Source organism: Electrona antarctica (assembly GCF_951216825.1).
Source record: "Electrona antarctica genome assembly, chromosome: 4".
NCBI classification, from domain to species: Eukaryota; Metazoa; Chordata; class Actinopteri; order Myctophiformes; family Myctophidae; genus Electrona; species Electrona antarctica.
The window spans coordinates 36931702-36957166 of NC_136809.1; the positions used below are offsets into that span (position 1 = coordinate 36931702).

General features: G+C 44.8%; 1 protein-coding gene across 1 annotated transcript in view; it reads right to left on the bottom strand.

The window, feature by feature from the left end:
- LOC306921294 (voltage-dependent T-type calcium channel subunit alpha-1I-like) overlaps nt 1-25465 on the bottom strand; it is a gene marked incomplete at both ends in the record, with an annotated part of 148815 nt that overhangs the window by 75370 nt on the left and 47980 nt on the right. Inside the window, 8 exons of the mRNA XM_079498403.1 lie at nt 1264-1433; nt 3593-3683; nt 5014-5169; nt 7030-7147; nt 7808-7993; nt 9359-9510; nt 21477-21862; nt 23127-23487. Coding sequence (XP_079354529.1) covers nt 1264-1433; nt 3593-3683; nt 5014-5169; nt 7030-7147; nt 7808-7993; nt 9359-9510; nt 21477-21862; nt 23127-23487 — 1620 coding nt within the window. The remainder of the gene's footprint in view (nt 1-1263; nt 1434-3592; nt 3684-5013; nt 5170-7029; nt 7148-7807; nt 7994-9358; nt 9511-21476; nt 21863-23126; nt 23488-25465) is intronic.

Below are 25465 nucleotides of genomic sequence, written 5' to 3' on the forward strand. Positions count from 1 at the left end.
AAGTGGCGGGATTCGGCCACTCAGTCTGGGCAGCAGCCAATCAGATTGTTGAATGTGACAGGGTAGCAACCACATAGCAACTGTTTCCTCTATGGAAACCGTTGGCTATTGTTAACAAACTTTTAAAATGGCTATTGTAGATTGTGTAACAAAGATTCAGCAACTGCATGGCCTATTTCTTGCCAGTTTAACTGTATTTGTTACACTGCATATAGCCAGTAGTAAAAACAAAGGTCTCTTAAGAGTGTCACTGACAGAAACTCTGTACTTTTCTGTACTTCTCTATTCAGTTGTGCAAGGTTTCTTGCACAACTGAATAGCATCTCTGTTACAGCTGTCTTGGTGGATTACACAGTCCACAGATCAAGTAATCACCACCAGCACATTGTCTCCACTTGAGCAAGTGAAAATAGTTTTCGGGGTGTTTTTGGTTCCTTGAGGTGGAAATAGAAATGGTTTCTAAACAAGCTGGCATTGTACAAACACTTTTGTACTTTTACTAAAATACATTTTGAATCCCAGACTTTTACTTGTAACAGTATTTCTATATTGCAGTATTGTGAGTACTTTTTCAGTGGGTCAGATGAACACCTTGTCTATAGTTGGACATTAATTGTTATGACAAAACCATGACTGTTCTTTGAACAGCCTTGTTTAATGTTTATTTAAGGCAATGTTTGCTTATAGTTTTCTTTAGAAAGCTATAAGGGCAGAGAGGGGGAAAAAGTAGGCCATATGTAACACGGCTGGGGATGGAATCAAACCGGTAATGTTGCAACCATTGCAAACCATTCACCCACTGGTAGAACCAAATGATGAATTAATTAACATTAATCTTGGACGTTTCTGCACAATCTGGATGTGTCTCCATATGCCTGTGTGTATTTGTCTGTGTCTTTACGCCGGTATCTCCATGGCATGCACATGGGTATTTACTTATTTACATTTACCCATTAAGGCAGATTCTAAAAAGGTCATCTAAACAGTTTGCTGAAAACCTACAGTATGTTGCTGTATCAGTGGTGCTCAAACGTTTTCATGTCAAGGACTTGAGTTATAAATGTTCGCTTAGTTAAATTCAAACACTAACACCAATGTGTGCTATACAGTAGCTTAAATCTAAAATGACACAGATTCTTTCCCGGTTTGAATTGGTTACGGTGTTTTTGCAAGGCCACATGTGCAATATAATATCGTGGATGTCTGCAAATGAGTTTGCGTGTCACTTTCAGTACAGTAGACAAGTGAATTGTACATGCATACCAGGGATAGTGAGCGTCTCTCCAGGCTGCTCTTATTGCCCAGGCTCTTCACACTGCTCTTCCTGGAGTCCTGGCTGAAGCTCTGCCTCTCTGAACAGTAGGAGGCCCTCTGCCCCAACATGGTGCCCAGCTCCAGGTGACCGTTGGGGGTCAGGGTGCAGATCTTGGGGTCTGAGCAGGGGAGAGACCCTTGTTATGCCATGAAAACATTGATGATAGACTGTTACCGAACATATAGTTTCCCTCGACTCTATAGGACACTGCCCCGAACATTCTTGTCTTTAATTAACTAGAGCATCTACAGTGGTGCTGTAGACGCGATATTATGTCTGTGTCCCTTTTATGCCCATATATGGAGTTCTTTGTCAGGCATGCCCAAACATGGAGTATATGCAGATGTCAGATCAGGCCATCTCCATATATGGACCCCGTGCAGGGGCCTTGTCCAGAGCCCGGGCAGAGGCCTTTTTGTGGCGGTTCTGGACAACCGTGGGTCCGACCGACTCGACACCAGGCACTGCACCCCCTGCGGTGGTGTGGAACGTGGGTGTCGAATTAGAAGTCAGTGGGGCGAACGGTTCTCGAGTTACATGGATTACACACAGACAGACAGACGTACAGACAGAGAATTGGTGCATTTATAGATATATATACTAGAGAGGTGCCTGTGGGGCCTCTACGGCGGTGCCCGTTGGGCACTGGCCTACTTGGAATAATGCAAGTTGCCCCACCCAGATATTATGTCTGTGTCCCTTTTATGCCCGACGTCAGAATGATGTCAGATTTCTGTATGTGTCTCTCTGTGTCCCTTTATTCCTATATATGGAGTTCTGTGTCAGGCATGCCCAAATATGGAGTGTTGTGAGGTCAGAACAGGCCAGCTCCATATATGGATGCTGGGCAGGGGCCCGGTTGGGCAGAGGCCTTTTGGGGGCGGTTCTGGACAACCGTGGGTCCGATCGACTCTACACCGGGCACTGCACCCCCTGCGGTGGTGTGGAACGCGTGTGTCGAATTTGAAGTCGGTGGGACTAACGGTTCTCGAGTTACGTGGATTACACACAGACAGACAGAGACTTGGTGAATTTATAGATGGATATACCGGTATTCTCATTCATTTAGAATGGAGTAATCAATATAATTACAAATATTTGGTGCAAAAAGAAAAACAACATTTTTGTCAGTCATCAAATTCAGTAACAGTGGTGGAAGAAGTAGGCTACTTATTTTAACTTAAGTAAATATACAACATTATTGACATCAAATTTAGAATGGCCAATTTCACAATAATATTGTTGGATTGGATTAGTAATGCATTAAATAAATGGTTATGTTTTGCAGTTTAAAATAGCCATTCATGCATGTTTTAGCTCTGCTACCATTGTGGTTAAAGTAATTGATATGCAAAGCACAGGACAAAGACAAGTCACTTGATTTCTTTCTACTGTCATCAATATTAACAGATGGTTTTAGAAGATGTTTTAAAACACCTTGTTTACTTTCCGGAACACCCTTTATTCTGTACTAGGAGCCCTATTTTCGTCAGTGCTAAACCCCTTATCCCTAAACTTCTTTGACTTTTTGACTATTTTGAAAACCATTTTTGAATAGTTCAAATAGCCAATCTACAAACTCACAAGGTGTTGATGTAGATCAGCTAGTTGAACAATTTGAATGTGTTTTTCAAAATAGTAAAAAAGTATATGCATAAGGGGTTTAGCACTGACGAAAATAGGGCTGTAATTTTGTATAAATCTTCCCTACTGGTGAAGCTCTGTTGATGCCTGGCAGTTTTTATCCATCAAAGTGAATTCCATGTATAGTCCTGCTGTATCTCAGTGAACAAAGAGGTGTTTCTGCTCTTGGCTGAGTCTTTGAAGGTTAAACTAAATACATTTAAAGCTCTTGCACAGCCTAGATATCTTATTTCTCCAACCTCTGATAAAAACAATCAGTTCTACAGTCAGCCTCTCACTCTGACTCCAGCTCATTCTGTACCTCCATGTCCATAATACATGATGGCTATTACCTTCTTGATCCCCCATGCATGCACGCATGCGCGCCCCCCCGTGTGTGCGTGTGTGCGTGCGTGCGTGCGTGCGTGCGTGCGTGCGTATACTCTGCAGCATGAGCCCATTCACAATATATTCGTGTGTGAAGTGACTCATCCATGATCTGAGCAAATCTGAGACGTGTGGGGACAAAAGCTTTATATAGGAGGGGTTAGCTCCCCTCAAAAATGAACAAAGACTTCTCTGTTCATTGTAATGTACTTCCATATGCAGGCATATCCTGATGCTTATTAAGGATGCAACGCATTGTCGCCTCACCAGACAGCTTGAGGGAGTCGTTTAACTTTTCACTCTCATCAAAGTTGGAAGACGAGCGGTCATCTTCAGAGTAGGAACGGTAGGCGTCTCCCTGGACAGAGAAGGAGGATGGAAAGAGAGAACCAAGAATGCTGTGTTCACACAATACAAAGATACAGACTACAATTCATTTCAAATGGAAGCCACCGATATGAAGATACAAAGATACATCAGACGTTTGTAGTTGCTACAAAAGCTACACAAATTGTTCAGCAGATTTCAATTTCAGATACAAAGCTACAAAGTAATAGCCTTGCATGGCCAGAATAATATCACTGCATATATGTATTAGTCTGGAATCTCTGTGTGGAACCTGCATTCCAACGGGCAGATCAAATAAATCCTCTGGTGATAAACCTGCCCCATATTTGCATACTGGGCCCTGCCTTGGTGCCCCACAACCCCACAGCCCCACAACCCCACAGCCCCACAACCTCAGGGGCAGCTAAAGCCAATCCCAACATGCATTATGTAACGTATGTGACCTAAATGATGTAGAACATTAATTTAATTTATGTTTTATTGTACCCTGCATGATGATTTGAGGGTTCCACTATTTGAGGCATTGCAATAAAAGAATCCTGAACTATTCTGGGAAGATGATGGTCAGAAGTTAGACTGGTTATTTAATAATGAAGTATTTACTTTAGGACAGCCCAGTTTGTTTCTAGAGCCTGGAGTAGAAGACAATCCCAGCTCTTCAAGTAGGTATACGTGTCTCCTGTCACAGGCCTAATGGTGTATTTTATTTGATGTTGTATATTATGTAATCTGCCTTGTAAGGATCTGGGTTGTATTAGTCAGTTTGGTATTCACTTGATCATTGTTTGCAAACTGTCATGTCGGTTTATTGTCATTGTTTATGTAAACTGTAAAAAGTGTCCTGTGAGTCCATATGGGCTGGGCTTCTTCGGAAGCATGACACTTACATAAAGAATCAATCAATCAATCAATCAAATCATGCAGACTAATCTGTTTTTGCACTGGCAGATTTGTCTGGTTTCCAGGCTAACAAAGCGACAGGTATGCTGTGTAGCTTTGTTTCTTTTGTATCTTCCATTGTGACTGCAGCATAATAGGCCTCCTCTAGGCCTCCTATATATATTCCATAATGTAATATGGCTCTGAATGTGGTACACTGAAGGTACACTGTAGTAACCCAGTTCTAATTTGCATCTCTAATTTGTGCCCTTTGTTCCAGTGAATGGAAATCTTATTGATGCAGTACTTAAGCGGCATAATATTTCAGTTAATTACAGGGGGTGATACACAGTCCACCTCCAATGCAAATTGACAACAAGACGACAACCATACAGTCCTGTACATGCATGGGTATAATGCACGACTAGTGAATCATGGTAATTGAATCACTGTGTCCTTACCTCAGCCTGGAAGCCCTCAACCAAGATGGCCACCAGTAAGTTGAAGAGGACATAGTTCCCAAAGGTCATGAGGGCCACAAAGTAGAGCGCGGCTATCGGAGAGGTAGCGGCCATGCCGTTGTACAAGACCGCGTTCCAATCCTCCTGCGTCAGGATCTGAGGGCCAGGCATGCACATGCACGCAAACATGCATGCACGCACACAAGCACACACAGACAAAGGAAGATATAACTGCAGGTATGCTACAGTATGTGTGTGTGCACTTGTGGGGGTGTGTGCATGTATTGTATGTATGTGTGTACATGCTAACATTGTGGAACTGATACCTGAAGGCAGAAGAACAAAAGGACTGGGTTGAAAGAGAGACAAGACAATTAACAATATACCCCCCATGCCTGAAGAAGCCAATCTGCAAGCTCACAACGCATGGTGTCTGTAAATAGGCTAAAACTGCTGCAAGTGGTCACCAACAATTTTCTTGACAGTCAGTCATCGACTGGATCATGATTAAACAACAATGGCCACTAGCCAGTAAGGCATCCACTGGTCCGTCCTTCACTAAAAACTTGAATACCTTGAGTTTGCAACAACATTCAAAGCTAACACAACTCTCCAGAGAGGCAGCAAAACCGTCCAAAAGATCAATGTGAAGAAGACTGAAGCTATGAGAATAAATAACAAACAAGAACTTCCAAACCAACTACAGGGAGACAACATCAATGCAACTCAGAACTTTACATATCTGAGGCACAAACGTAGCAAAGCTGGTGGATCAGACGATGGTGGATTAGACAAAATAGCTAGATAGACCTATAGGAGCCTAGAGGAATAACTCAAGTAAGTAATCTCCTAGCTTCACAAGTGCACATGCACGTGCACATTGTGACGGCCCGAAATGGTCCCCGAGCCGTCTGTTCATGACACCTGTCACTCACCCCTGGGAACCGCCTATTGTGAAAAGCCCCGTTGATTGCGCCGGTGCGCGAGTGGGAAGTGGAGCCAGACAGAGAGACAGAGTGAGAGAGAGGACCGTCAGCGTTTAGCCCCTCGATTCTCCGTGTTTGTCCCGTGTGTTTTGGTCCGTAAAGTGGCGTAGCCTCGGGGGTGTGATCAAACTCTGCAGAGCTACTACAACCATTCAAACGGACGAAATATCACAATATAACAACGATCCCCGCATCCTGACCTGTTTCTGTCCTGTCAGCTGTCACGCACGGAGCGGTGGTATTTCCCCTCTTTTTAATTCAAGCGCTTATTTTGTTTATTGTTTTGTTTGGAAACTAATTAAGAGCTGATCTACTCGGTTAGACGGACTCACTTCAGATCATTAACATTCACGTTGCGTGCGTGTTGCGTGGATCTGGAACATTCGTTGCAACTTAAGCCTATGGTGAACAGAATGGTTGTCATGAAATTAATTGACGCATGGTTTTGGTTGAAAGGTTACGGACGTAACCCCATTTCTTTGAGTATTGTGACATTTATTTTCCTTTTTGTTTATTTACAAACATTTTGATTTAACTGTTGTTTTGAACTGTGATGAACTGAGTTATGTTGGTTAAAACTTCCATATAATAACTGAAACTGAGTTGACAAGTGTCTATGGTGTTTATTTCTTGGTGTAAAAGGGTTTGCATTTTAACATGTAAGTCCTGTGTCGGTTTCATGTGTGGTTAAACCCAGATGAGGAAGAACTCATTCAAACAAAAGGAGAAATACATTTCTCTGGTAGACAAGATCTACCTGGCACCCATAAAACCTTTAACCAGCCTAAGCGGAAACCGTTACAACATGCACAGACGCACGCACGCACGCACGCACGCACGCACGCACGCACGCACACGCGCACGCACACACACACACACACACACACACACACACACACACACACACACACACACACACACACACACACACATACACACACACACACACACACATACTGAGAAACTTGCACACCAAAAGCTGCACTTATAGGGAGTCATGAACAATCACAATTGTGTAGGCTATAATTACCTGAAAGACGGTGACAATAGCCCACAGGAGAGAGTCAAAGTTCTTCCTGTCAGGAACTGTATCACCAGACTCTGTCCTTAGACTGAACTTACAGCCAAAGATATGCATCCCCAAGATACTACGAAAGAAAGAAAGAAAGAAAGCAGAGCGGCTGTCAATACTCTAAACATCATATACCAGTCAGGGTTCTGAGTCAATTGAAATGGCATATGAGAGAGAGAGAGAGAGAGAGAGAGAGAGAGAGAGAGAGAGAGAGAGAGAGAGAGAGAGAGAGAGAGAGAGAGAGACAGCAATACGACCAATGATGGTACTGAAGGACACTTCAAGCCTTTTGTGCGGTCGTGTCAGTGTCAGTGAGTCAGCCTCTCTGAGTCTGAACTCTGAAGTGTTTGATTGCTATCTTGGATCCAGAGCTAATAGCCTTCACAATACTCTGGAACCGGCTGAGGAATTCAATTTGCAGCTATTGACTGGCTGTGTAGAGGACTTTAGCCAGGAAGGAACACACAAAGGTTAAAGCTAAGCAGTGTCCTCTGAGTCCGAGAGAGAGAGAGGGGGAGAGAGAGGGGGAGAGAGAGAGATAGAGATAGAGATAGAGAGAGAGTGTGCGTGCGTGCGTGCGTGTGTGCGTGCGGGCGTGCGTCCGTGCGTGCGTGCGTGCGTGCGTGCGTGCGTGCGTGCGTGCGTGCGTGCGTGCGTGCGTGCGTGCGTGCGTGCGTGCGTGCGTGCGTGCGTGCGTGCGTGCGTGCGTGCGTGCGTGCGGCTACCATTGTCTTACCTGAATATAAAGATGAAGAGCATTAGGAGCATGCAGAAGGTGGCCACGTTGTCCATGGTCTTCATCAGCACCACCAGCTGTCTCCTCAGGGCTGGCATGAATCTCACCAGCTTCAACACCCTCAGGAGCCTGAAGGTCCTGAGCACTGACAGACCCCCGTCCGACTGGCCCACGATCTCACACACGCTGGACAACGCAAGAGACCAAACAAACAACACCATGCTGATGATGTGAGCAGAACACAAACGTGTTTCTAACCGACGAGTTGGGAGGATGGATGGATGGTAAGATGGACAGATGGTCAGATAGATAGAAAATCTAAAGAAAGTAGTACATACATATTAACTCATAACCTGCTACTGCCACCATAGACTCTCATTCTATTTCGCTTGGAGAACAAGACCGCTTCCGCCCACCCCAACACAGCTAGCGAGGATCGGCTAAAGCTAATGTGATCATTGTCCATGCACATAAGAGTCTTTAGAAGCATTAATATTTTAACCGTGCGGTAACCACGGTAGTATTGAGCCGGTAACATTGTCGCGTTGTTCAATCCAGCTCAATCTGAGCCGTAATTCAAAGAAAAAGGGCTATAAAGGTCGGGCGGCCCCAGCATTGTGTGCGGGCCGTGAGAATTTATTTCCTATGAGACTTCGAGCCAAGCATTGCTAGACCGGGAGCCCTGCATACGGTAAATATGACTGAGATGATTATTAATTAATACAAAGCTCAAAAACACGTTAAAAGTGTTCTTAGCCACCTGGGATTTCATGAAAACCAATTCACCCATTCACACACACATTCATGGAGGAAACCATGCAAGGAACCAACCTGCACATCGGGAGCAATTAGGGGTTCAGAGTCTTGCTCAAGGACACTTCAACACTAACTCTGAGGGAGCCGAGGATCAAAATGGGAACCGTATGGTTCCCATCCAGTTGCTCAACCGGCCACTCTACTCCTGAGCCACTGCCACCTCAATGTTGTTATAAAGCGGGAAAATAGCCAAAGAGCAAATACCGTACATCTGTGAATGTGGAAGGTTGAGAATAAAAAATAAAAACGAATAAAGAAAGAAGACAGATTGTACAGGGTGGGGAAGGTTAGGAGAGATGAAGGGTGCATGGGACGAGGAACTGAGAGATGAAAGATGCGGATGTGTACGATCAACATCTATGTGATGATGTGATGGCCTGAACATTTGATCTGGCTGCTTTGATGTGCATTTCATGTGTGGATTAGACATGCGGATCAGAGAGAGAGCACTGCGCTGCCATGAATGGGGAACATCGGCAGATCAAACACGCCCAGGACTCGGGTGTGCAAAGGACAAAAGACAAAAGCTGTTTGCCGCTGCCGCTTTGGCGTCGCAGACAAGACCACGGGCAAAACACGCACAGGTGGCACATTTTCAACCAGGACACAAGCAACGTGGCACCAATGTGGCATCACTCTACAGTAATGCTAGTCGAGTGCGGGTAGAGCATTCCCAAAGCAATCCCCGTTTCGATCACAGTGCTCAAAGTTGGCATAAATGATTTTGTACTGTACCTGATGATAACGATAATGCCATCGAACACGTTATAAGGATTCCTCAGGTAGTCGAAGGAGCCGAAAGCAGCGAGCTTGAGGACCATCTCCAAGGAGAACATGCTGGTGAAGACAATGTTACTGATCTCCAGAACATTTGTCAGCTCATCAGGCTACAGAGGAGAGGAGAGGAGAGGAGAGGAGAGGAGAGGAGAGGAGAGGAGAGGAGAGGAGAGGAGAGGAGAGGAGAGGAGAGATGGGGGAAAAACAGATAAAGATGATGATGTGAGAGGACATTGTTTATGATAATATTATATACTGTAGGTCACACATACACTCATAAATCTACAATCCACATGCTGTCTGAGGAAATCAATGCATACATAAGTTCATTTACATGCATCTTTTTGTCTGTAGTTATTATAAGACATTTCAATCTCAATGGATCGGCTGGAACAAATCAATGACTTAGAAAGGGCAAGGACAAGCAGATTGGTTTTCACACACACGCACGCACGCACGCACGCACGCACGCACGCACGCACGCACGCACGCACGCACAATGGAGCACAGGTTCAGACACTTGTTGCATGTGTCTGGCTGAGGAGCCACTGGGGCAACGCTACCACCATCTGTGGGCTTATGAATAAACACCTCAAGTCAGAATCTTGCCTAGACTGAACAGTATCTCTTGGAGCAGAGGAGCTCCCGCCTGGTCTTGCATAGCCGGCCCGCCTGTCACAGTATTCATGTCTGTGAATAACTTGCCGACAAATGTATTGGAAATGACCACGCACGCGCGCACGCACGCACGCACGCACGCACGCAGACACACGCACACAGACACACACACACACACACACACACACACACACACACACACACACACACACACACACACACACACACCACCTTCAGAAAATGCTAAACACAAACCACAGCAGTTATATTATCACTCATACATACATTGGTCATCAGGAATGGGAGGTCAGGGTTCGAGCCCTGGCCAGGTCATACCAAAGACTCAGTGCCTCCCTGCTTGGCACTCAGCATCAAGGGTTGGATTGGGGGTAAGTCCCTGCGACAAACTAGCGTCATGTCCAGGGAATGTACTTGTACATCGTGTCCAGGGGGTGTACTGTAGGATACTTGCACATCAAGCAAGCATGGTCCTCAGTCCTCACCACAAGACCATACTTCCTTTTTCCCCATTAACTTTTTAGACGAGACAAGTGGAGGACTTGGCTCGATCCTCAGCTTTCTTTTAAGATCCATATCAATTCACTTGTGCAGCAAATAAATTACAGCCTGAGAATATAGAGGTCCATTAAGTATTTCACCCGCCAGTATAGAAAAAATAATTTCACAGCTATTACTAATACTAGATTATGGAGATATTATATATCAGAATAATTCTGAAACTAATTTCTACCTTCTTAATGTAACCTACCACAGTCTAGAGCGTTGCAGTCCCGCCCCCTTTCTGAAACGTCTATGGAAAAATGAATGGGAAATTCTCTTCTGGTGCCATTGTTCTGAAAGGGGCCGGGACTGTGACGCTCTATCGATTTGTACTGAGATGCCCTTATAAAACTCACCTCTGCTCTATGGAGTCTCTTAATTGGTTAACACATACATCTCTTCACTACGTACGGCACGGCAACTCGCTTGCTTTAGCTCGCTCGGTGGTGTCTCTCGTGGCTCAAGTTCGCATGATACGGCACGCCTTCGTCGCGGTCTAAAACGATACTTTATCACCAAAAACAATTGTCTGCAGGTGGCGGAAAAATAGGAGGAGGATTCAATCCAAGGAGGTCTAATGATTAGCGAGACAAGCCACTGAGGCCGGTGCTGAGATGGGGTATTCGGTCTGTGTTAGAATGTGACAACGCCCAACTCCTGTAAGAAAGTACGCTATTTCTGACGACCTTGGCGGCTGATTTCTCCATTCTGCATGCGTTGTGACCGGCCAGTTAGTCCCCATTTTGGATTCTAAGGTGGTTGAGAGCTCCACCTGTTGAACTTCAACATCGACTTCATGGGAATCACCCAAGAAAGACTGTGTGGTTGTCATGGCAGCATGATGTATTATTTCCAACCACAGAAGCTCAGGTGTTTGCTGAGAAAAGTATAGGGAAAACAGGAAGTAAAATAGGCTGGAGGAGCTTTAACGCACGCACGCACGCACGCACGCACGCACACACGCACACACGCACACACACACACACACACACACACACACACCACACTATAGCTAAAATGATAATGATCCTGATTTTGATCTCATCACAATTCTGCTAACTCACCAATGACGCCAGTACGCCACTGACATTTTAGCAACTCGGAATTTATAGGGCCCAGGGTGTTTAGCATTTACCTGTGTCTGTCAATCCGTGCGTGCGTGCGTGCATGCGTGCGTGCGTGCGTGCGTGCGTGCGTGCGTGCGTGCGTGCGTGCGAGAGGGAGAGAGAGAGAGAGAGAGAGAGAGAGAGTTTGTCTATTCATGTGCGTTTATATGCACACTGATGCAACAGGCATGCCTAATAATAGATGTTTAGCTGTGTGAAAACACAGGCTAATGATGCCGGTCCCCTGGTAGCTGCGTCACACAACAGCCTGTGTGGAGAAATCTCATTACTGCAGATGTGACAACTCTTGGATGCTTGGATTTGCCAGGGCAAAGTATACCAGCCTCGCCTCGCATAGCCAGCCTTCATCTGCCTTTGCAGTGCATTGCACTGGCCTAGGCAGATTAAGTCTGGCCCCTCTCAATTGTGGGAGGACTTCATGGCCGAAATGGTGACAGCTATATAACCAACCAGGGCCCAGTATTCAAATATGGAGCGGAAGTTGCGGGACATTGCACCTGCGAAAAAATAAATCTAACACTGAGAGGGACGAGACTAATCCACACAGTGGTTATCGCTATGCGAGGCTAAAAGTATACCGTATGCTATGAAGTAAGTACATACACAACGCTTTCACCCAATCTGAAATTGTAAAAGCTGTGCCTGTGTCATTCAATTTTATTTTATTTTATCGCAGCTAAACACATTTTAGTCTTTTTCATGCTGTGGCTCCTATATGAGGCTGTGAAAAGACATCTGCCTATCTGTCTGTCCAGGGTTAAGCACACAAACCACACAATTGCACGCACGTCGCACGCACATATACAGTACAAACATCATTGGACTCATAACTCCATTCCCCCCTAGATATAATCCAGGACTGTTTTTTGTCGGACTCACACATCCTATGCACGCGCACACACACACACACACACACACACACACACACACACACACACACACACACACACACACACATCTCCGCTTACTGTACCGTCAAGTGCAATATGAATTCTGAATACAGAGACAATTGACATCTTATTTTATATTAAACCATGCATTAGACAGATTAGACAGACCAAATCTATAGTGCACACATCCGTATGCCAAGGAAGCAATTCCCTGGACATTTTTCACCAATTGTTTGTGAATACTGTACCTGTGCAGTGTCTCAGATTGACATATTTGAGCAAAACTGACATCTTTAATAATAGAGTACATGCGCTAGCGACTCCTAGGTGCTGAGCCATGTATAAGAGGTAAGAGCTAATCTCACAAACTGCTGAACCGATCACTGCCACATTTCCTGTGCACCATGCCAGTAGGCCAAGAAAGTAACTTTCCATAACTTCTCATTATGTTATTTTCTTTATTATTACCAATAAGACGCCTGAGGGCGTCTTATTGGTATAATAATAATCCGTCTCATTGACGGCAGACTGCTGGGTGAGCGCTGGTGCTTTGGCATGGGGCGGTCAGATCAACATGGAACCAGAACAGGTTCTGACATATGGAGATCTAAGGATTTGAGGTTTGAGGTCAGATGTAGAGTTGCTGGCCAATATTGATGACAATAATCAGGGATCTCCATATATGGGCTTAACTGCGACAGCAGGTCGCATTTACTATGACATCAGCGTATCCACACTTCCTTCTGTGATGATGTCACATGATGTCACGAGACCTGGACACCATATATGGTGCCCGACACACACTGGTGCCCGACACACTGACGGGAAATGCGCAATTTCATAGTTAACTACGTACGACCTTCGGTCGCAATTATTTTTATCTCACGATTTTGTAACCCATTTTTTCACTCTGCCTAAACTGCCTAAACTGTAATCCTGGGCGCTACACTCTCTGCCAACCCTGGGAGAGCCCCGAACTGAGCTCATGCTTCCTTCAATGCATGAGGAGTTAATTCTTATCACGCAGATAAGACATGCAATTCCAACCAGTTCCTTTCCCCTCCATCAAGCTGACCAAGGGGAGGCAGAATAGAGACCAGGATTACTGCATGTCTTTTGTGAGGGTACTGTACCTACCCTAGGGGACACGGGGAGAACATGCACAAGAATCAAACCATGACATTCTATCTGTGAGGCGACAGGGCTACCGACTGCACCATACTGTATTTCTCCAAATAATTATTTTACTTTTCAGGCTATTTCAGGCTATTTTTTAGATATAGAAAAACAACATTGTATTCATAATACCTTCTGGTTCTATCGCCTTCACAAATATATCAGACCAAGCTGCACTGCTGCAGTACTGCGGTACAGAGTCTGTCTTCCTTCTATGAATGATGCTCTCCCCTACAGATAAGAGTTCACTATTATATAGTTTTAAAAGATGTACCAGTAGTACAAGTCAAATTGTTGGGCCCAGAATGTAACCTTGTGGAACACCCGGCCTTATATATCAATAAAAAAACACATGTTGACAAGTTCACAAATGCTGTCAATCATATACAGTAGGTAATTCAATCATGCAGGGACCATGAATAAGAACAAGGACTATAATAAGAACTATAAGATCGGCATGTAGTCTTTTCAATTTATTGTAATGTAAATTAATAACACTGCTGCACCAATCAAAAAACTCTAGGGAATTAAATACTTGTGTGATGCAAATTGCAAATGTAGCGCAGAAAGGCAGGTGTTCTAAACCCATGATTCGTGTTTTACTTTCAAAGAAGACAAAACACAAGAAATGATCACATAGTGATATTTGTCAGGTGAAAGAACACTGGGTCGTGTCTCAAAAGATTTCTGTTACCTGCTTCCTGTTACCTGTTTCCTGGTCATGTGACCTGAGTAACCAATAGATGACAGCAGTGTGTGTGGCAGCCAATCAGGATTAGGTCCTCAGTATGACTCATACAGTATATACTATAGGTCTTCTATATTTCATGAGCTTTCACTAGTCAAGTTTCACCTGATAAAAAACAAATATAATGCAACTCAACCCGACAAGGACTGACTGGGAAACACGAGTAAATACACAAGAGGGGTAATTACAAAAGAGAGATGAGGAAGACAAGAACATAGAGCTACGAAATTAGAACATGGACATAACACAGAAAAACAAGCCCTAGACAAGACAGGAAAAGTCTGTGACGGTGACAGAAAGGGTGGTGGCTAATTTAAGCAGTCACAGCTGGCCTGAGTTAATTAGACTCTGAGCTGGGCGTGATGACACAACTGTTGTGCATCAATGCACATTGCACACAGGCTTCTGTTTAGAAAGATTAGGCTCTTTGTAAAGTCTATCTATAATCCGATTATTATTTGAACCTGCATGGTCTCTCGCTCTTATTCAAAGTCTGCAAAAGTTTGGAAAGTGATGAAATCAAACGATTGCAATTCTGCTGCCTCTTCATGTTTAATGATTAGTTAGTGTATAATCAAAATGAAATATGTCTAACAGACACATTTCTGAGGATGAGGATAGTGTGGATTATAACAAGCAGCTCAACAGTGACAACACTGTTGGTGAGCAAAACAGACAGCCTGCTGAGAACACATCATAGAAATACCTGTTGTAGGTGGTTATTATAGAGGCCCTTTAAAATGTCTTATTATGTGCCAATTTCTGATCCAAAAAGCGGTGCAGTTGCTACCTCCTTAGCCACTATATGTATTTTCTATTTTTAGTAAACCTTTAGTAATCCCAATTCCACTTCATCCAGTTGATGGTTGCTCACAATGCTCAGATGGTCATAATGAGCACTCATGGGTGAATATATAGTTCTGTTCTGCTCAGGGACACTGGACAGCTATAGGCTGGAAGGTGAACTGATGACCTTCTGATACCAAAGGCCTCCCAGGGCCAACCCAACACATGTACTGTACATAGACATTAGACAATGCTATGTGTTGTACATGTGTCCGTGCTTGTGTGTTCAGTCTTATATGCAAAGTGTCCGTGTGTGTGTGTGTGTGTGTGTGTGTGTGTGTGTGTGTGTGTGTGTGTGTATGTGTGTGTGTGTGTGTGTGTGTGTGCTGCCCTCCCTGGAGACCGGCGTGAGTCACGGTGGTCCCCGTAGGAAAGTGAAGAGGAGCAAACTGGCCCACCTCTGGCTGCATAGAAGATCCAAGGCGATCCAAATCATCCTGAATGACTGTGAGTACCCCACCCCCCCGACCTGCTCAAATGACATCGCAGCTATACAGGCTTATTACAGCAATAAATGTCAGAGCCACAGACCGATTGCTGCCCTCCCCCCCCCCCCACCCTGGTATGAGAGCCTGCCGGCGTATGAGCCGACCACGTTTCCAAGCACCACGCACTTTACCTGTGAGGAGGTAGAGGCAGTTTTACACAACCTCCCAAACAATTAAGTCAGTGGCATGGATGGGGTAACATATGAGACTTTGAAAACCGTGCAGTCATGTCAGACTTTAACAACAATTTTCAATGTCTGTCTAGAGAATAGGAGAGTCCCAAATGCATGGAAAGGAGCACTTATCCATCGTATTCCCAAGAAAGACAATATCCCTGAAGATCCATCCACATGGAGAGACATTTCCCTTCTCCCAACAACATATAAGGTTTTTATGAAATGTATGCTGGCTAGAATCCTCCCGTGGTTGGTAGATGTAGATATTTTGTCTAGCAAACAAAAAGCATATATTAACAGGCGGGGTATGGACGAGCATGTGTTTTGCCTTAAAACAGGGATAGATGATTTCAAGCACGAGTCATGTAGACTGTACTCAGTCTTCCTTGATTTTAGAGACGCATTTGGGACCCTTTCACATGATGTCATGATCAGGTCACTTGAGGAAATAAAACTACCTCAAGTGTACATCGACATAGTGAAAGATATTTACTGTGAGTCTTCCATCCAGGTTATTTGTGGAAAACAGCTAACTCCACCTATACCTCTAAAGATAGGGATTAAGACTGGCTGCCCTTGGAGCGCAGTTAATTTTATAATTGCCCTCAACCAGTGGTTAAAGTGGTTATGTCTGTGTGCCCCCCACGGTGTGATTTCACCTAACCCAGTACAGGGCTACGCAGATGATGTCCAGTTGGCTTCCAGGGAAGAGAGAGTGATCAAAATCATGCTCGCCAGGACAGATTAATTTCTGGAATGGTCAGGCCTGGAAGTTAAGGACATTAAATGTGCTGTACTGTATGAGAGAAGGAGCGGAGGAAATAGGTGGTACCACTCTAACACCGACACATGCCCTGACTTCAGAATAGCCACCAAACCCATACGTGTGTTCTCCCTTCATGAGACATAAGGACATGGAACAGCCTTCCCCCTGTGGTTGTTGGAGACATTACATCTAACAGTGTTCATGCCTTCAAGAAGAGGCTGAACAAACACCTCCTCAGTATGTGACTGTAATCCCACAAAGCTCAAGGACTGTCATTCATCCAACATTCAGTTTAGACATACTGTACGCCTGACTGAGTAGCTGCAGATCACTGATAGGCTCTTTGAATGTATTCATTGTCATAGCCTGTATCTGCTTAAGCTTAATAATAATTTAAAAAAAACAAAAAAAAAAACATACTCCTATCTAGGGCATAAGTTTAACATTGCAGGTGAATGGAAGGAACAACTTAACATCATCTTGTCCGAGTTCACATCTAGGCTGGACCTTATTGACAGATGCTCACTACCTTTAACCATGAAGCTAGAGGCCATCAGACCAATAGCACTGTCTAAAGTCCAGCACTTCTTCTCCAATGTTCACCTCCAGCAGAAGGTACTAAGCGAAATGAACAATAAAACAGTGAGCTTAGTACGCAAGTGGTTTGCCCTGAACACACACAGCACCCGTGATATTATTCACCATCCTCAGTGGGGGGGGCGGGCTGGGTGTACCGAATGTGTCATGGATTTATATCAGCATGCGCATATCACATCTACTGAACATGCTGAATAATGATGATAGAGATGTTAGGGAGCTAGCTAGATCTTCCCTGTTCATCGATTTGAGGAGACGCAAGGTCTCTTTAGCCAGGGAGCCACAGCCCCACTTCCTTGGGTTCAAAAGGAAACCTAGTGGGAAACTGGACACTCGCTCCCCAGGCTTCGGAGTCTCATCGGATTGGCCGGATTTGAACGACCTCTGCGTCCAAGCCGGTGTGTCCCTGGAGTGGGCGCGGCCTGACTCTGATACTGTGGAGGTCTCTGAAGACATAATAACTGACCCTCTCACCTCTGTTAGAGCAACAGTGACCTACAGCGGACACACCCACCTGTTGACACCCGGCGGACCCTGTTGGATATGTTCCAACACCGGCAACAACAACACTGGACTGGTCTCAAACTCCAGGGGAAACTGGCTTGCCTTCCCCATGCTGACCATTCTGTTTCCCATTCATTTATAAGGAACACTGCTCTCAATGAGGACATTATCACCTTTACAGTAAAAGCCAGGCTACAGATCCTTCCCACCAAACTCAACCTTTCCCTCTGGTTTCCCTCCACCTATGCACCTCATTGCTTGCATCACACCACAGGGCTTGTTACAGAAACCATGTCACACATTCTGAATGGCTGTTATGCCTATAAAGGGCTTTACATAGCACGCCACGACAGAATAGTTGATCTCATAACAAAGGACATATCTAAACATTTTGCACTGTGAGAATGTACAAACATTCCTGTGTCAAACCTTCCATGTTTCAACTCTGTACTGAAAATACTGACATTTTTGCACATCTCTCTGCTAACACACCAGGACCAGATGTTGTTGTAGTCAATGAAGAGAACAGATCAGTTTTCATTCTTGAAATGGCCTGCACCTTTGATTCTAGCTTAGAGGAAGCCTTTATGACCAGTCATAAGTCATTAAGTACCAGCCGCTCCTCCAGACCATCATTGAACTAGGCTATAGGTGCAATCTACTTGTGTTTATCTTCGGCAGCCTAGGACACGTACACAGTTTGGTTGTAAGAGGCTTCCAACAACTTGGGATGCCAAAAAAAGCAGCCAAACGGCTCGCGAAATTCTGTGCAATCTCTTCCACTATCGGTAGCCGCCAAATATGGCGAAGACGCTGCTACTTGTACCCCTGAAAGGTGTGTGGGTATTTGTCCGGGATTTGCTGATTGCACTCTGTACAGCACCTTGTAAATATTTGTGTCCTTGTATTGTATCTCTTATGTGGACATAAATAAATGATTAAAGTGTGCGTGCATGCGTGCGTGCGTAGAACCAAGAGATAATTATTAGAAGAATAGGAACATCATCCAAAATCACCCGGTCCGTACAGAGTTCAGCTGCTGCAATTCGCTAGGACAGATTCAACGGCAAACAACAAACAAGGACAGTGACACAGCCGCAGAGAAGGCTTGAACAAATTCCTTTGACTCAAATACACCAGATTAAGGCCAAGAGTGGACAAGGACGGACCCATGCACATCGCACAGACAAACAGTCTGGTGAGGAAGCAAACCATACACTCCTAGAGTGCTCTGGCATAAGAGAATTAAGGGCAATAGCTATTTATTAAGACCTTGTGTGGCAAGCTTCCTTTGTACTTCACTTTTAGATCCAAGGTTACTTGAATATTCAATAGGCCTACATTCACAAACGCACATTAGATATACCAGTCCACGTAAGAACAGTGAACAAGAAAAGACTGCTTTCATTTATTATGCTCCACACAAATGGAACAAACTTCATGACTCCATGAAACTGGTTCCATTGGTCCCCAAAGAGACATTTAGGGTGTTTCTTGAGGACACACTACATAGTGGCTGCACCTGTTCCATGTAAATAGACGCCTTAACAGACGACATCACACTGTTAAGCATCAGCATGTGTGCGCAGGTCGGCAGCACAAGAACCCTGCCTCTCATAAAATGCAATGGAAAAGTTCTAACTGCACTCAGGTGTAAAATGTGAGCTTAGATATCAGCTGTTGTCTGTGCGCAATACTGTTGCGCAATGAAGTATGTCTCCCTAGGGTGCACCTCACTAGCCAACACATAAGAGGAGGTTGAATGAACTGAAACCAGCGCTCCCCAAAACAACAGGTTAGGAGATCTGTTGGGAATTGATTACATGAAACAGTCACCCATGCGACCAGTCTCAATGTTTGTAAACAAATAATTGGTCTATACTATATTTAGTTGCATCTGTGACGTTGTAATGTTTGAATAAAAAAGCCCACATCCTGGGATATGCCCATCCTTATCTGTACTTCCAGTTTCACCCACAGCAAACACAATTCAAACAGAACATCACACACAGCAACAGAAGAGGCATACATAAGAATAGGAGTCAAATTAAGATGAATACATATTTTACAATATTCATCTGAAACAAAGAAAGTCAATATTTCATTCTTCCCTCACACTACAGTAGTACCAGTGTTCATTTATCTCTTAAGGATCAACAGCATTTGGCTGTTGATCATTTCCCCATCCTGGCTATCGATTGTTCCCAGCGCAGTGGAATATGGTGGCCCATAGTGCTGCTAGATCAGCTCAAAGGGGTGGATAAAACCCCTGCATGGACAGATGGATGGATGGCCAGCTCTGTTTCTCTCTCTGTGTGCGTGCGTGCGTGCGTGCGTGCGTGCGTGCGTGCGTGCGTGCGTGCGTGCGTGCATCCATACACCACCTTTTGCTGATCCATACACCACCTTTTGCTGAAGTCTGAAGAATCACACGATTTATAATTCTTTCTATGTCTCTCCCTTTATATTTTCATCCACATGCAGTAGGACATCAGAAAGAGGCAACCCAATATTGTAGGGTTAGAGAAGTGAGTGGGAGTAGTGTGAGCGAGGGAGAGAGGGAGACAGAAAGGGGGAGAGGGAGCACGGTGGCACAGTCGGTAGTGCTGTCGCCTCACAGCTAGAAGGTCCTGGGTTCCATTCCTGCTGGGGACGCTGGGGGCGCTGGGAGCGTGTTCTCTCCTCCGCGTCATCAGTGCCCATACCCGAGGCGGGGTTGGGCCTTTCTGTGTGGAGTTTGCATGTTCTCCCCGTGTCCCCTAGGGTAGGTACCCTCACTAAAAACATGCAGTAATCCTGGTCTCTAAACTACCTCCCCCTGGCCAGCCGGGGTGCCTGATGGAGGGGAAAGGAACTGGTCGGAATAACGTGTTCCTTCCACGCACTACGTCCGGCCGGGGAAACTCTCCCCTGTCAGGTGAAAAGAAGCAGCTTGAACTCCTCATGCATATAAGGAAGCATGAACATTGTGGGATAAAAATTATAAGAAAAAAAAAGAAAGGGGGAGAGAGAGAGAAAGAAAAAAGAGAGAGAGAGAGCATGTGTGGACTGGACACCGGAGAAACAGAGGCAAACAGGGACATGATAGGGACACATACTGGGCTGAGATAGAGAACATGTTGTATAACCCTAGCACCAAAAACAGATAGAAGGATGTCTGAAGGAGTTCAGTAAGCATCATTCTTATTTCTTGGAGTGGATCTAAGTGTGTTTGTGCTCCAGTGGCCCTGAATTCACCCTCCAACATTACGACTCTGTAGGCAGAGCCAAACCCAATCTGGATACAAAGATTACATTACAGAAAGAATGGAGAAAGGGGGACAGTGCCGTATAGATATGGAGGAGACTGAAAATTGATTGGACTTCAGTGGATGAGAGGCAGGGGTGATACATCTGCGGTGTGCTTTTATTGCTGCGACTGGTGCTGCTGCATGTTTGCTTTGAAAATGTAATGGGCATGATCCTAACCCCTTTGAGTGAGAGAGAGAGGGGTAAGAGACAGAGATTGAAAAAGACAAAGAAGAAGAAAGAAAGAAAGAAAGAAAGAAAGAAGAAAGAAGTGTGTGGATGTCCCTATACCTGCTCGTGATGCTCAATCCCCATACTGATGGTGTTGATGAGGATGGCGATCATGATGCCTCGGTTGAAGTATTTACTCTCCACGATGCTCCACAGCTTCTTCCTGACGGCAGCACAACACCCCCTGCAGCTTTGCCTCGGACTGCATTCCCCAGGAGGCTTTGCGGCGTCCTTGCCATTCTCGTCCTTCTTGCCGCCCTCGCCACCCGTCTCCTCCACGGCAGCGCCCCCTCTCTGCCGTTGGTCTTTGGTCTGGCTGCCAGCCGGTGGTCCCGCCCCGTCCGTGAGTGACAGGGCCGTGGTGCACTGAGGGCAGCTGTCAGAGGCGGAGGCGAGGGAGATGGGGGCGGGGTGGTCAGGTCTGTTGTGGTTGTGGCAGTGGCCAGCTGACGGAGGATAGAATGGTGTTGAATGGGCATTTTATTCATCATACTTTAGAAAAGCAATATTTAAATCTGAGCTATTATTATTATTATCCTCTCCATATCTTTAGTGGGGATTCTTTTCAGAAAATTAAAAAAGTAATTAAAAAATCACAGCCCCCTCACGTATTAGGAGGGCAGTATGAGTCACCAGAAAAAGGACAGGTGTTTTCGATGAATCTAACATGGTTAAATTAGAGTTTATAGTTACAATGGGTTTGTATAGTAAGGGGGCGGGGCAGCTAAAATGAATATCACATATCTAAATACTGAATCGAGCAACTAAAAACGGTCTGGGGTGTTCACATACTGTAAGCCTGAGTAGACGATGAAATGACCAAATGTTTTTTTTAAGTAAAATATCCCTTTAAACCAAAACAGACAAATAGTAAAACCACTCACTCATTAAACAAAGTAGCCTAGTTCTTCGAGTGATTTAGAAACATCTGGCCAATTGCACAAACCTAACCTTAACCTGCCAAGTGGACTGAAGTGCTATGTTTGGATTATTAAGGTTCAGATTCAGAATATCTGCTATTCTTAGTCTTTTGTGAGAAGGAACTAGATTAAAAAAGGTTGTTGGCCAGATAAGAGGGATACATTAGAATGTAATGGGCCTTATATTGTAATCAGCTCAAGCAAGACATCCTAAAACATGTGGCACACATAATGTTTTATTTTTATTTTTTGTCCTGCCGAAGCCGATCAAGTTCTCTACAGAACTACATATAGTACTGGAACGATGATTTTGCCAACTGGATCTGATTGCGTAAATAAAACTTTCACAATATTTACAAAAGAATAATCAAAAATAGCAAAAAGAGTAGTTCTACAGTTCTACACACTCACAACGGATCATGCTTTTGTTATTTGCCGTATGGTGGTTAATGCATGGTTCTATAGGCAAACCAAGCATTAAAAATCACACTGTGTAAAGTGAGGGGCGCTAATATATTAAAGTCTAACTCATATTGATTAGGTGATGTAATGGTGATGTAATACAAACGGTGCAAACACAAACATTAAACGCCATTAACAATAAAGAGACAATATGACATAAACGAAACATTATGACGTACATTTTCCCTTCATTGTCAATGCGTTTACTAAACAAACTTTGAACTAAGGACAAACATTATACCTGGGGCTAGCGCCCCTCAAAAAAACGAAAGAAAACCTCAAACCACAAGCTCAACAATCGCTAAATCTCTTTGATCCATCCACTCACCATTCCTCAGCCTTCTCCTCTCACGTCCTCCCCTTCCATTTGCCTTCCCTTCTCTCCCATCTTCTCTCCAACCTCCTCCCCCTCCTCCTCCCTCTCCTCTCCTCGCCACTCTTCCAAAGCCTCGAGGCTTGCCTCGCAAGGAGTTGAAGAAGGCCCCTGCTCTCCTCCTGGCCTTGCGGAGGACATGACAGATCAGCAGGAACATCTCCTCGTAGCAGTCCCCCGGCTGACTGGCCAGCGTGGACGAGGACATGCACCGGGCCCGCTGCTCCTGCATCAGCTGGTGCTCGCGCTGCTTGGTCTCCGAGAACTGCGTGGCGATCACGACCAGGCACAGGTTGATCATAAAGAAAGAACCCACCTAGATGGGGCAAATAGTGTATACTGTATATTGTATAGTATTATGTTACAATCAAGCATAATGACACCACATGCTCAACTGATTTTGAATAATACTGTTTCTGTAGGAGAAAACTATCGCACACCTAGCAATCAGGCATATGCACAGGTGCGTAGGCCAGTGGACATCAAAGAAAGCAATAAGGTACACCTGCAAACAATAATACTGTTTCTAAATGTATATGGTTCTTGTATCTCCTCTTCTCCAAATGGTAATTTGGGGAAATATAACAAAGCAATTGCTAAGGAATTAACAACGTTCTGCTCTGATCTGTAATCTAACCTGGCTGAACTGGGTGAGTCCTGTTTTCTTCTGTCATTCTGTGTGACATTAGTGCGATCAAGTTTTACCGTTGGTTCCAACTCTGTAGCGTTTTGTCTCTGTTTTGGTCACAGTTTGAGGTCCTAACATGCTTTCACACATTTAATGTCACATTTCCCCCCCACAGTGCAACTGTAGGGGGGGAATCCGCACCAAACAGCAACATCCGCACCAAACATGGGCTGATCACAGAGAAGAAACCTGCATGAGCAGCGTGGTAAAGGAGAGACAACACAGGTAACATAATGGGTCCACAGTCAGTGTTCGAGCATTTATTTATTCTTCTCTACTTACTGTACAGTTCGTCGCTCAGCACATGCCCAAACTCGGGTTGGGAATGTGCATTTCGTTTCTCTTTTTAGATGTATTAAAAATTGACATATCACCGCATCAGCCAAAATATTTAGTTTCTGAATTAGAAAACAATTATACAATTGTATTCAGTTAAAACAAATATGCTGATGCCTTTTACACACCACTCTTTTTTCTGAATTGTGCTCCTCTGATCTATTTATAAAAGGAATGCACTTACTGTTACATCTGGCCTAAGGAGACCGCTTTCTGTTACATCTGGCCTAAGAGAGACCGCTTTCTGTTACATCTGGCCTAAGGAGACCGCTTTCTGTTACATCTGGCCTAAGGGAGACCACTTACTGTTACATCTGGCCTAAGGAGACCGCTTTCTGTTACATCTGGCCTAAGAGAGACCGCTGTCTTTTACATCTGGCCTAAGGAGACCGCTTTCTGTTACATCTGGCCTAAGGGAGACCACTTTCTGTTACATCTGGCCTAAGGGAGACCACTTTCTGTTACATCTGGCCTAAGGAGACCGCTTTCTGTTACATCTGGCCTAAGGGAGACCGCTGTCTTTTACATCTGGCCTAAGAGAGACCGCTGTCTTTTACATCTGGCCTAAGGGAGACCACTTTCTGTTACATCTGGCCTAAGGGAGACCACTTTCTGTTACATCTGGCCTAAGGAGACCGCTTTCTGTTACATCTGGCCTAAGGAGACCGCTTTCTGTTACATCTGGCCTAAGGGAGACCGCTTCCTTTTACATCTGGCCTAAGGGAGACCGCTTTCTGTTACATCTGGCCTAAGGGAGACCGCTTTCTGTTACATCTGGCCTAAGGGAGACCGCTTTCTGTTACATCTGGCCTAAGGGAGACCGCTTCCTTTTACATCTGGCCTAAGGGAGACCGCTTTCTGTTACATCTGGCCTAAGGGAGACCGCTTTCTGTTACATCTGGCCTAAGGGAGACCGCTTTCTGTTACATCTGGCCTAAGGGAGACCGCTTTCTGTTACATCTGGCCTAAGGGAGACCACTGTCTTTTACATCTGGCCTAAGGGAGACCGCTTCCTTTTACATCTGGCCTAAGGGAGACCACTGTCTTTTACATCTGGCCTAAGGGAGACCGCTTTCTGTTACATCTGGCCTAAGGGAGACCGCTTTCTGTTACATCTGGCCTAAGGGAGACCGCTTCCTTTTACATCTGGCCTAAGGGAGACCACTGTCTTTTACATCTGGTATAAGGGAGACTGCTTTCTGTTACATCTGGCCTAAGGGAGACCGCTATCTGTTACATCTGGCCTAAGGGAGACTGCTTTCTGTTACAT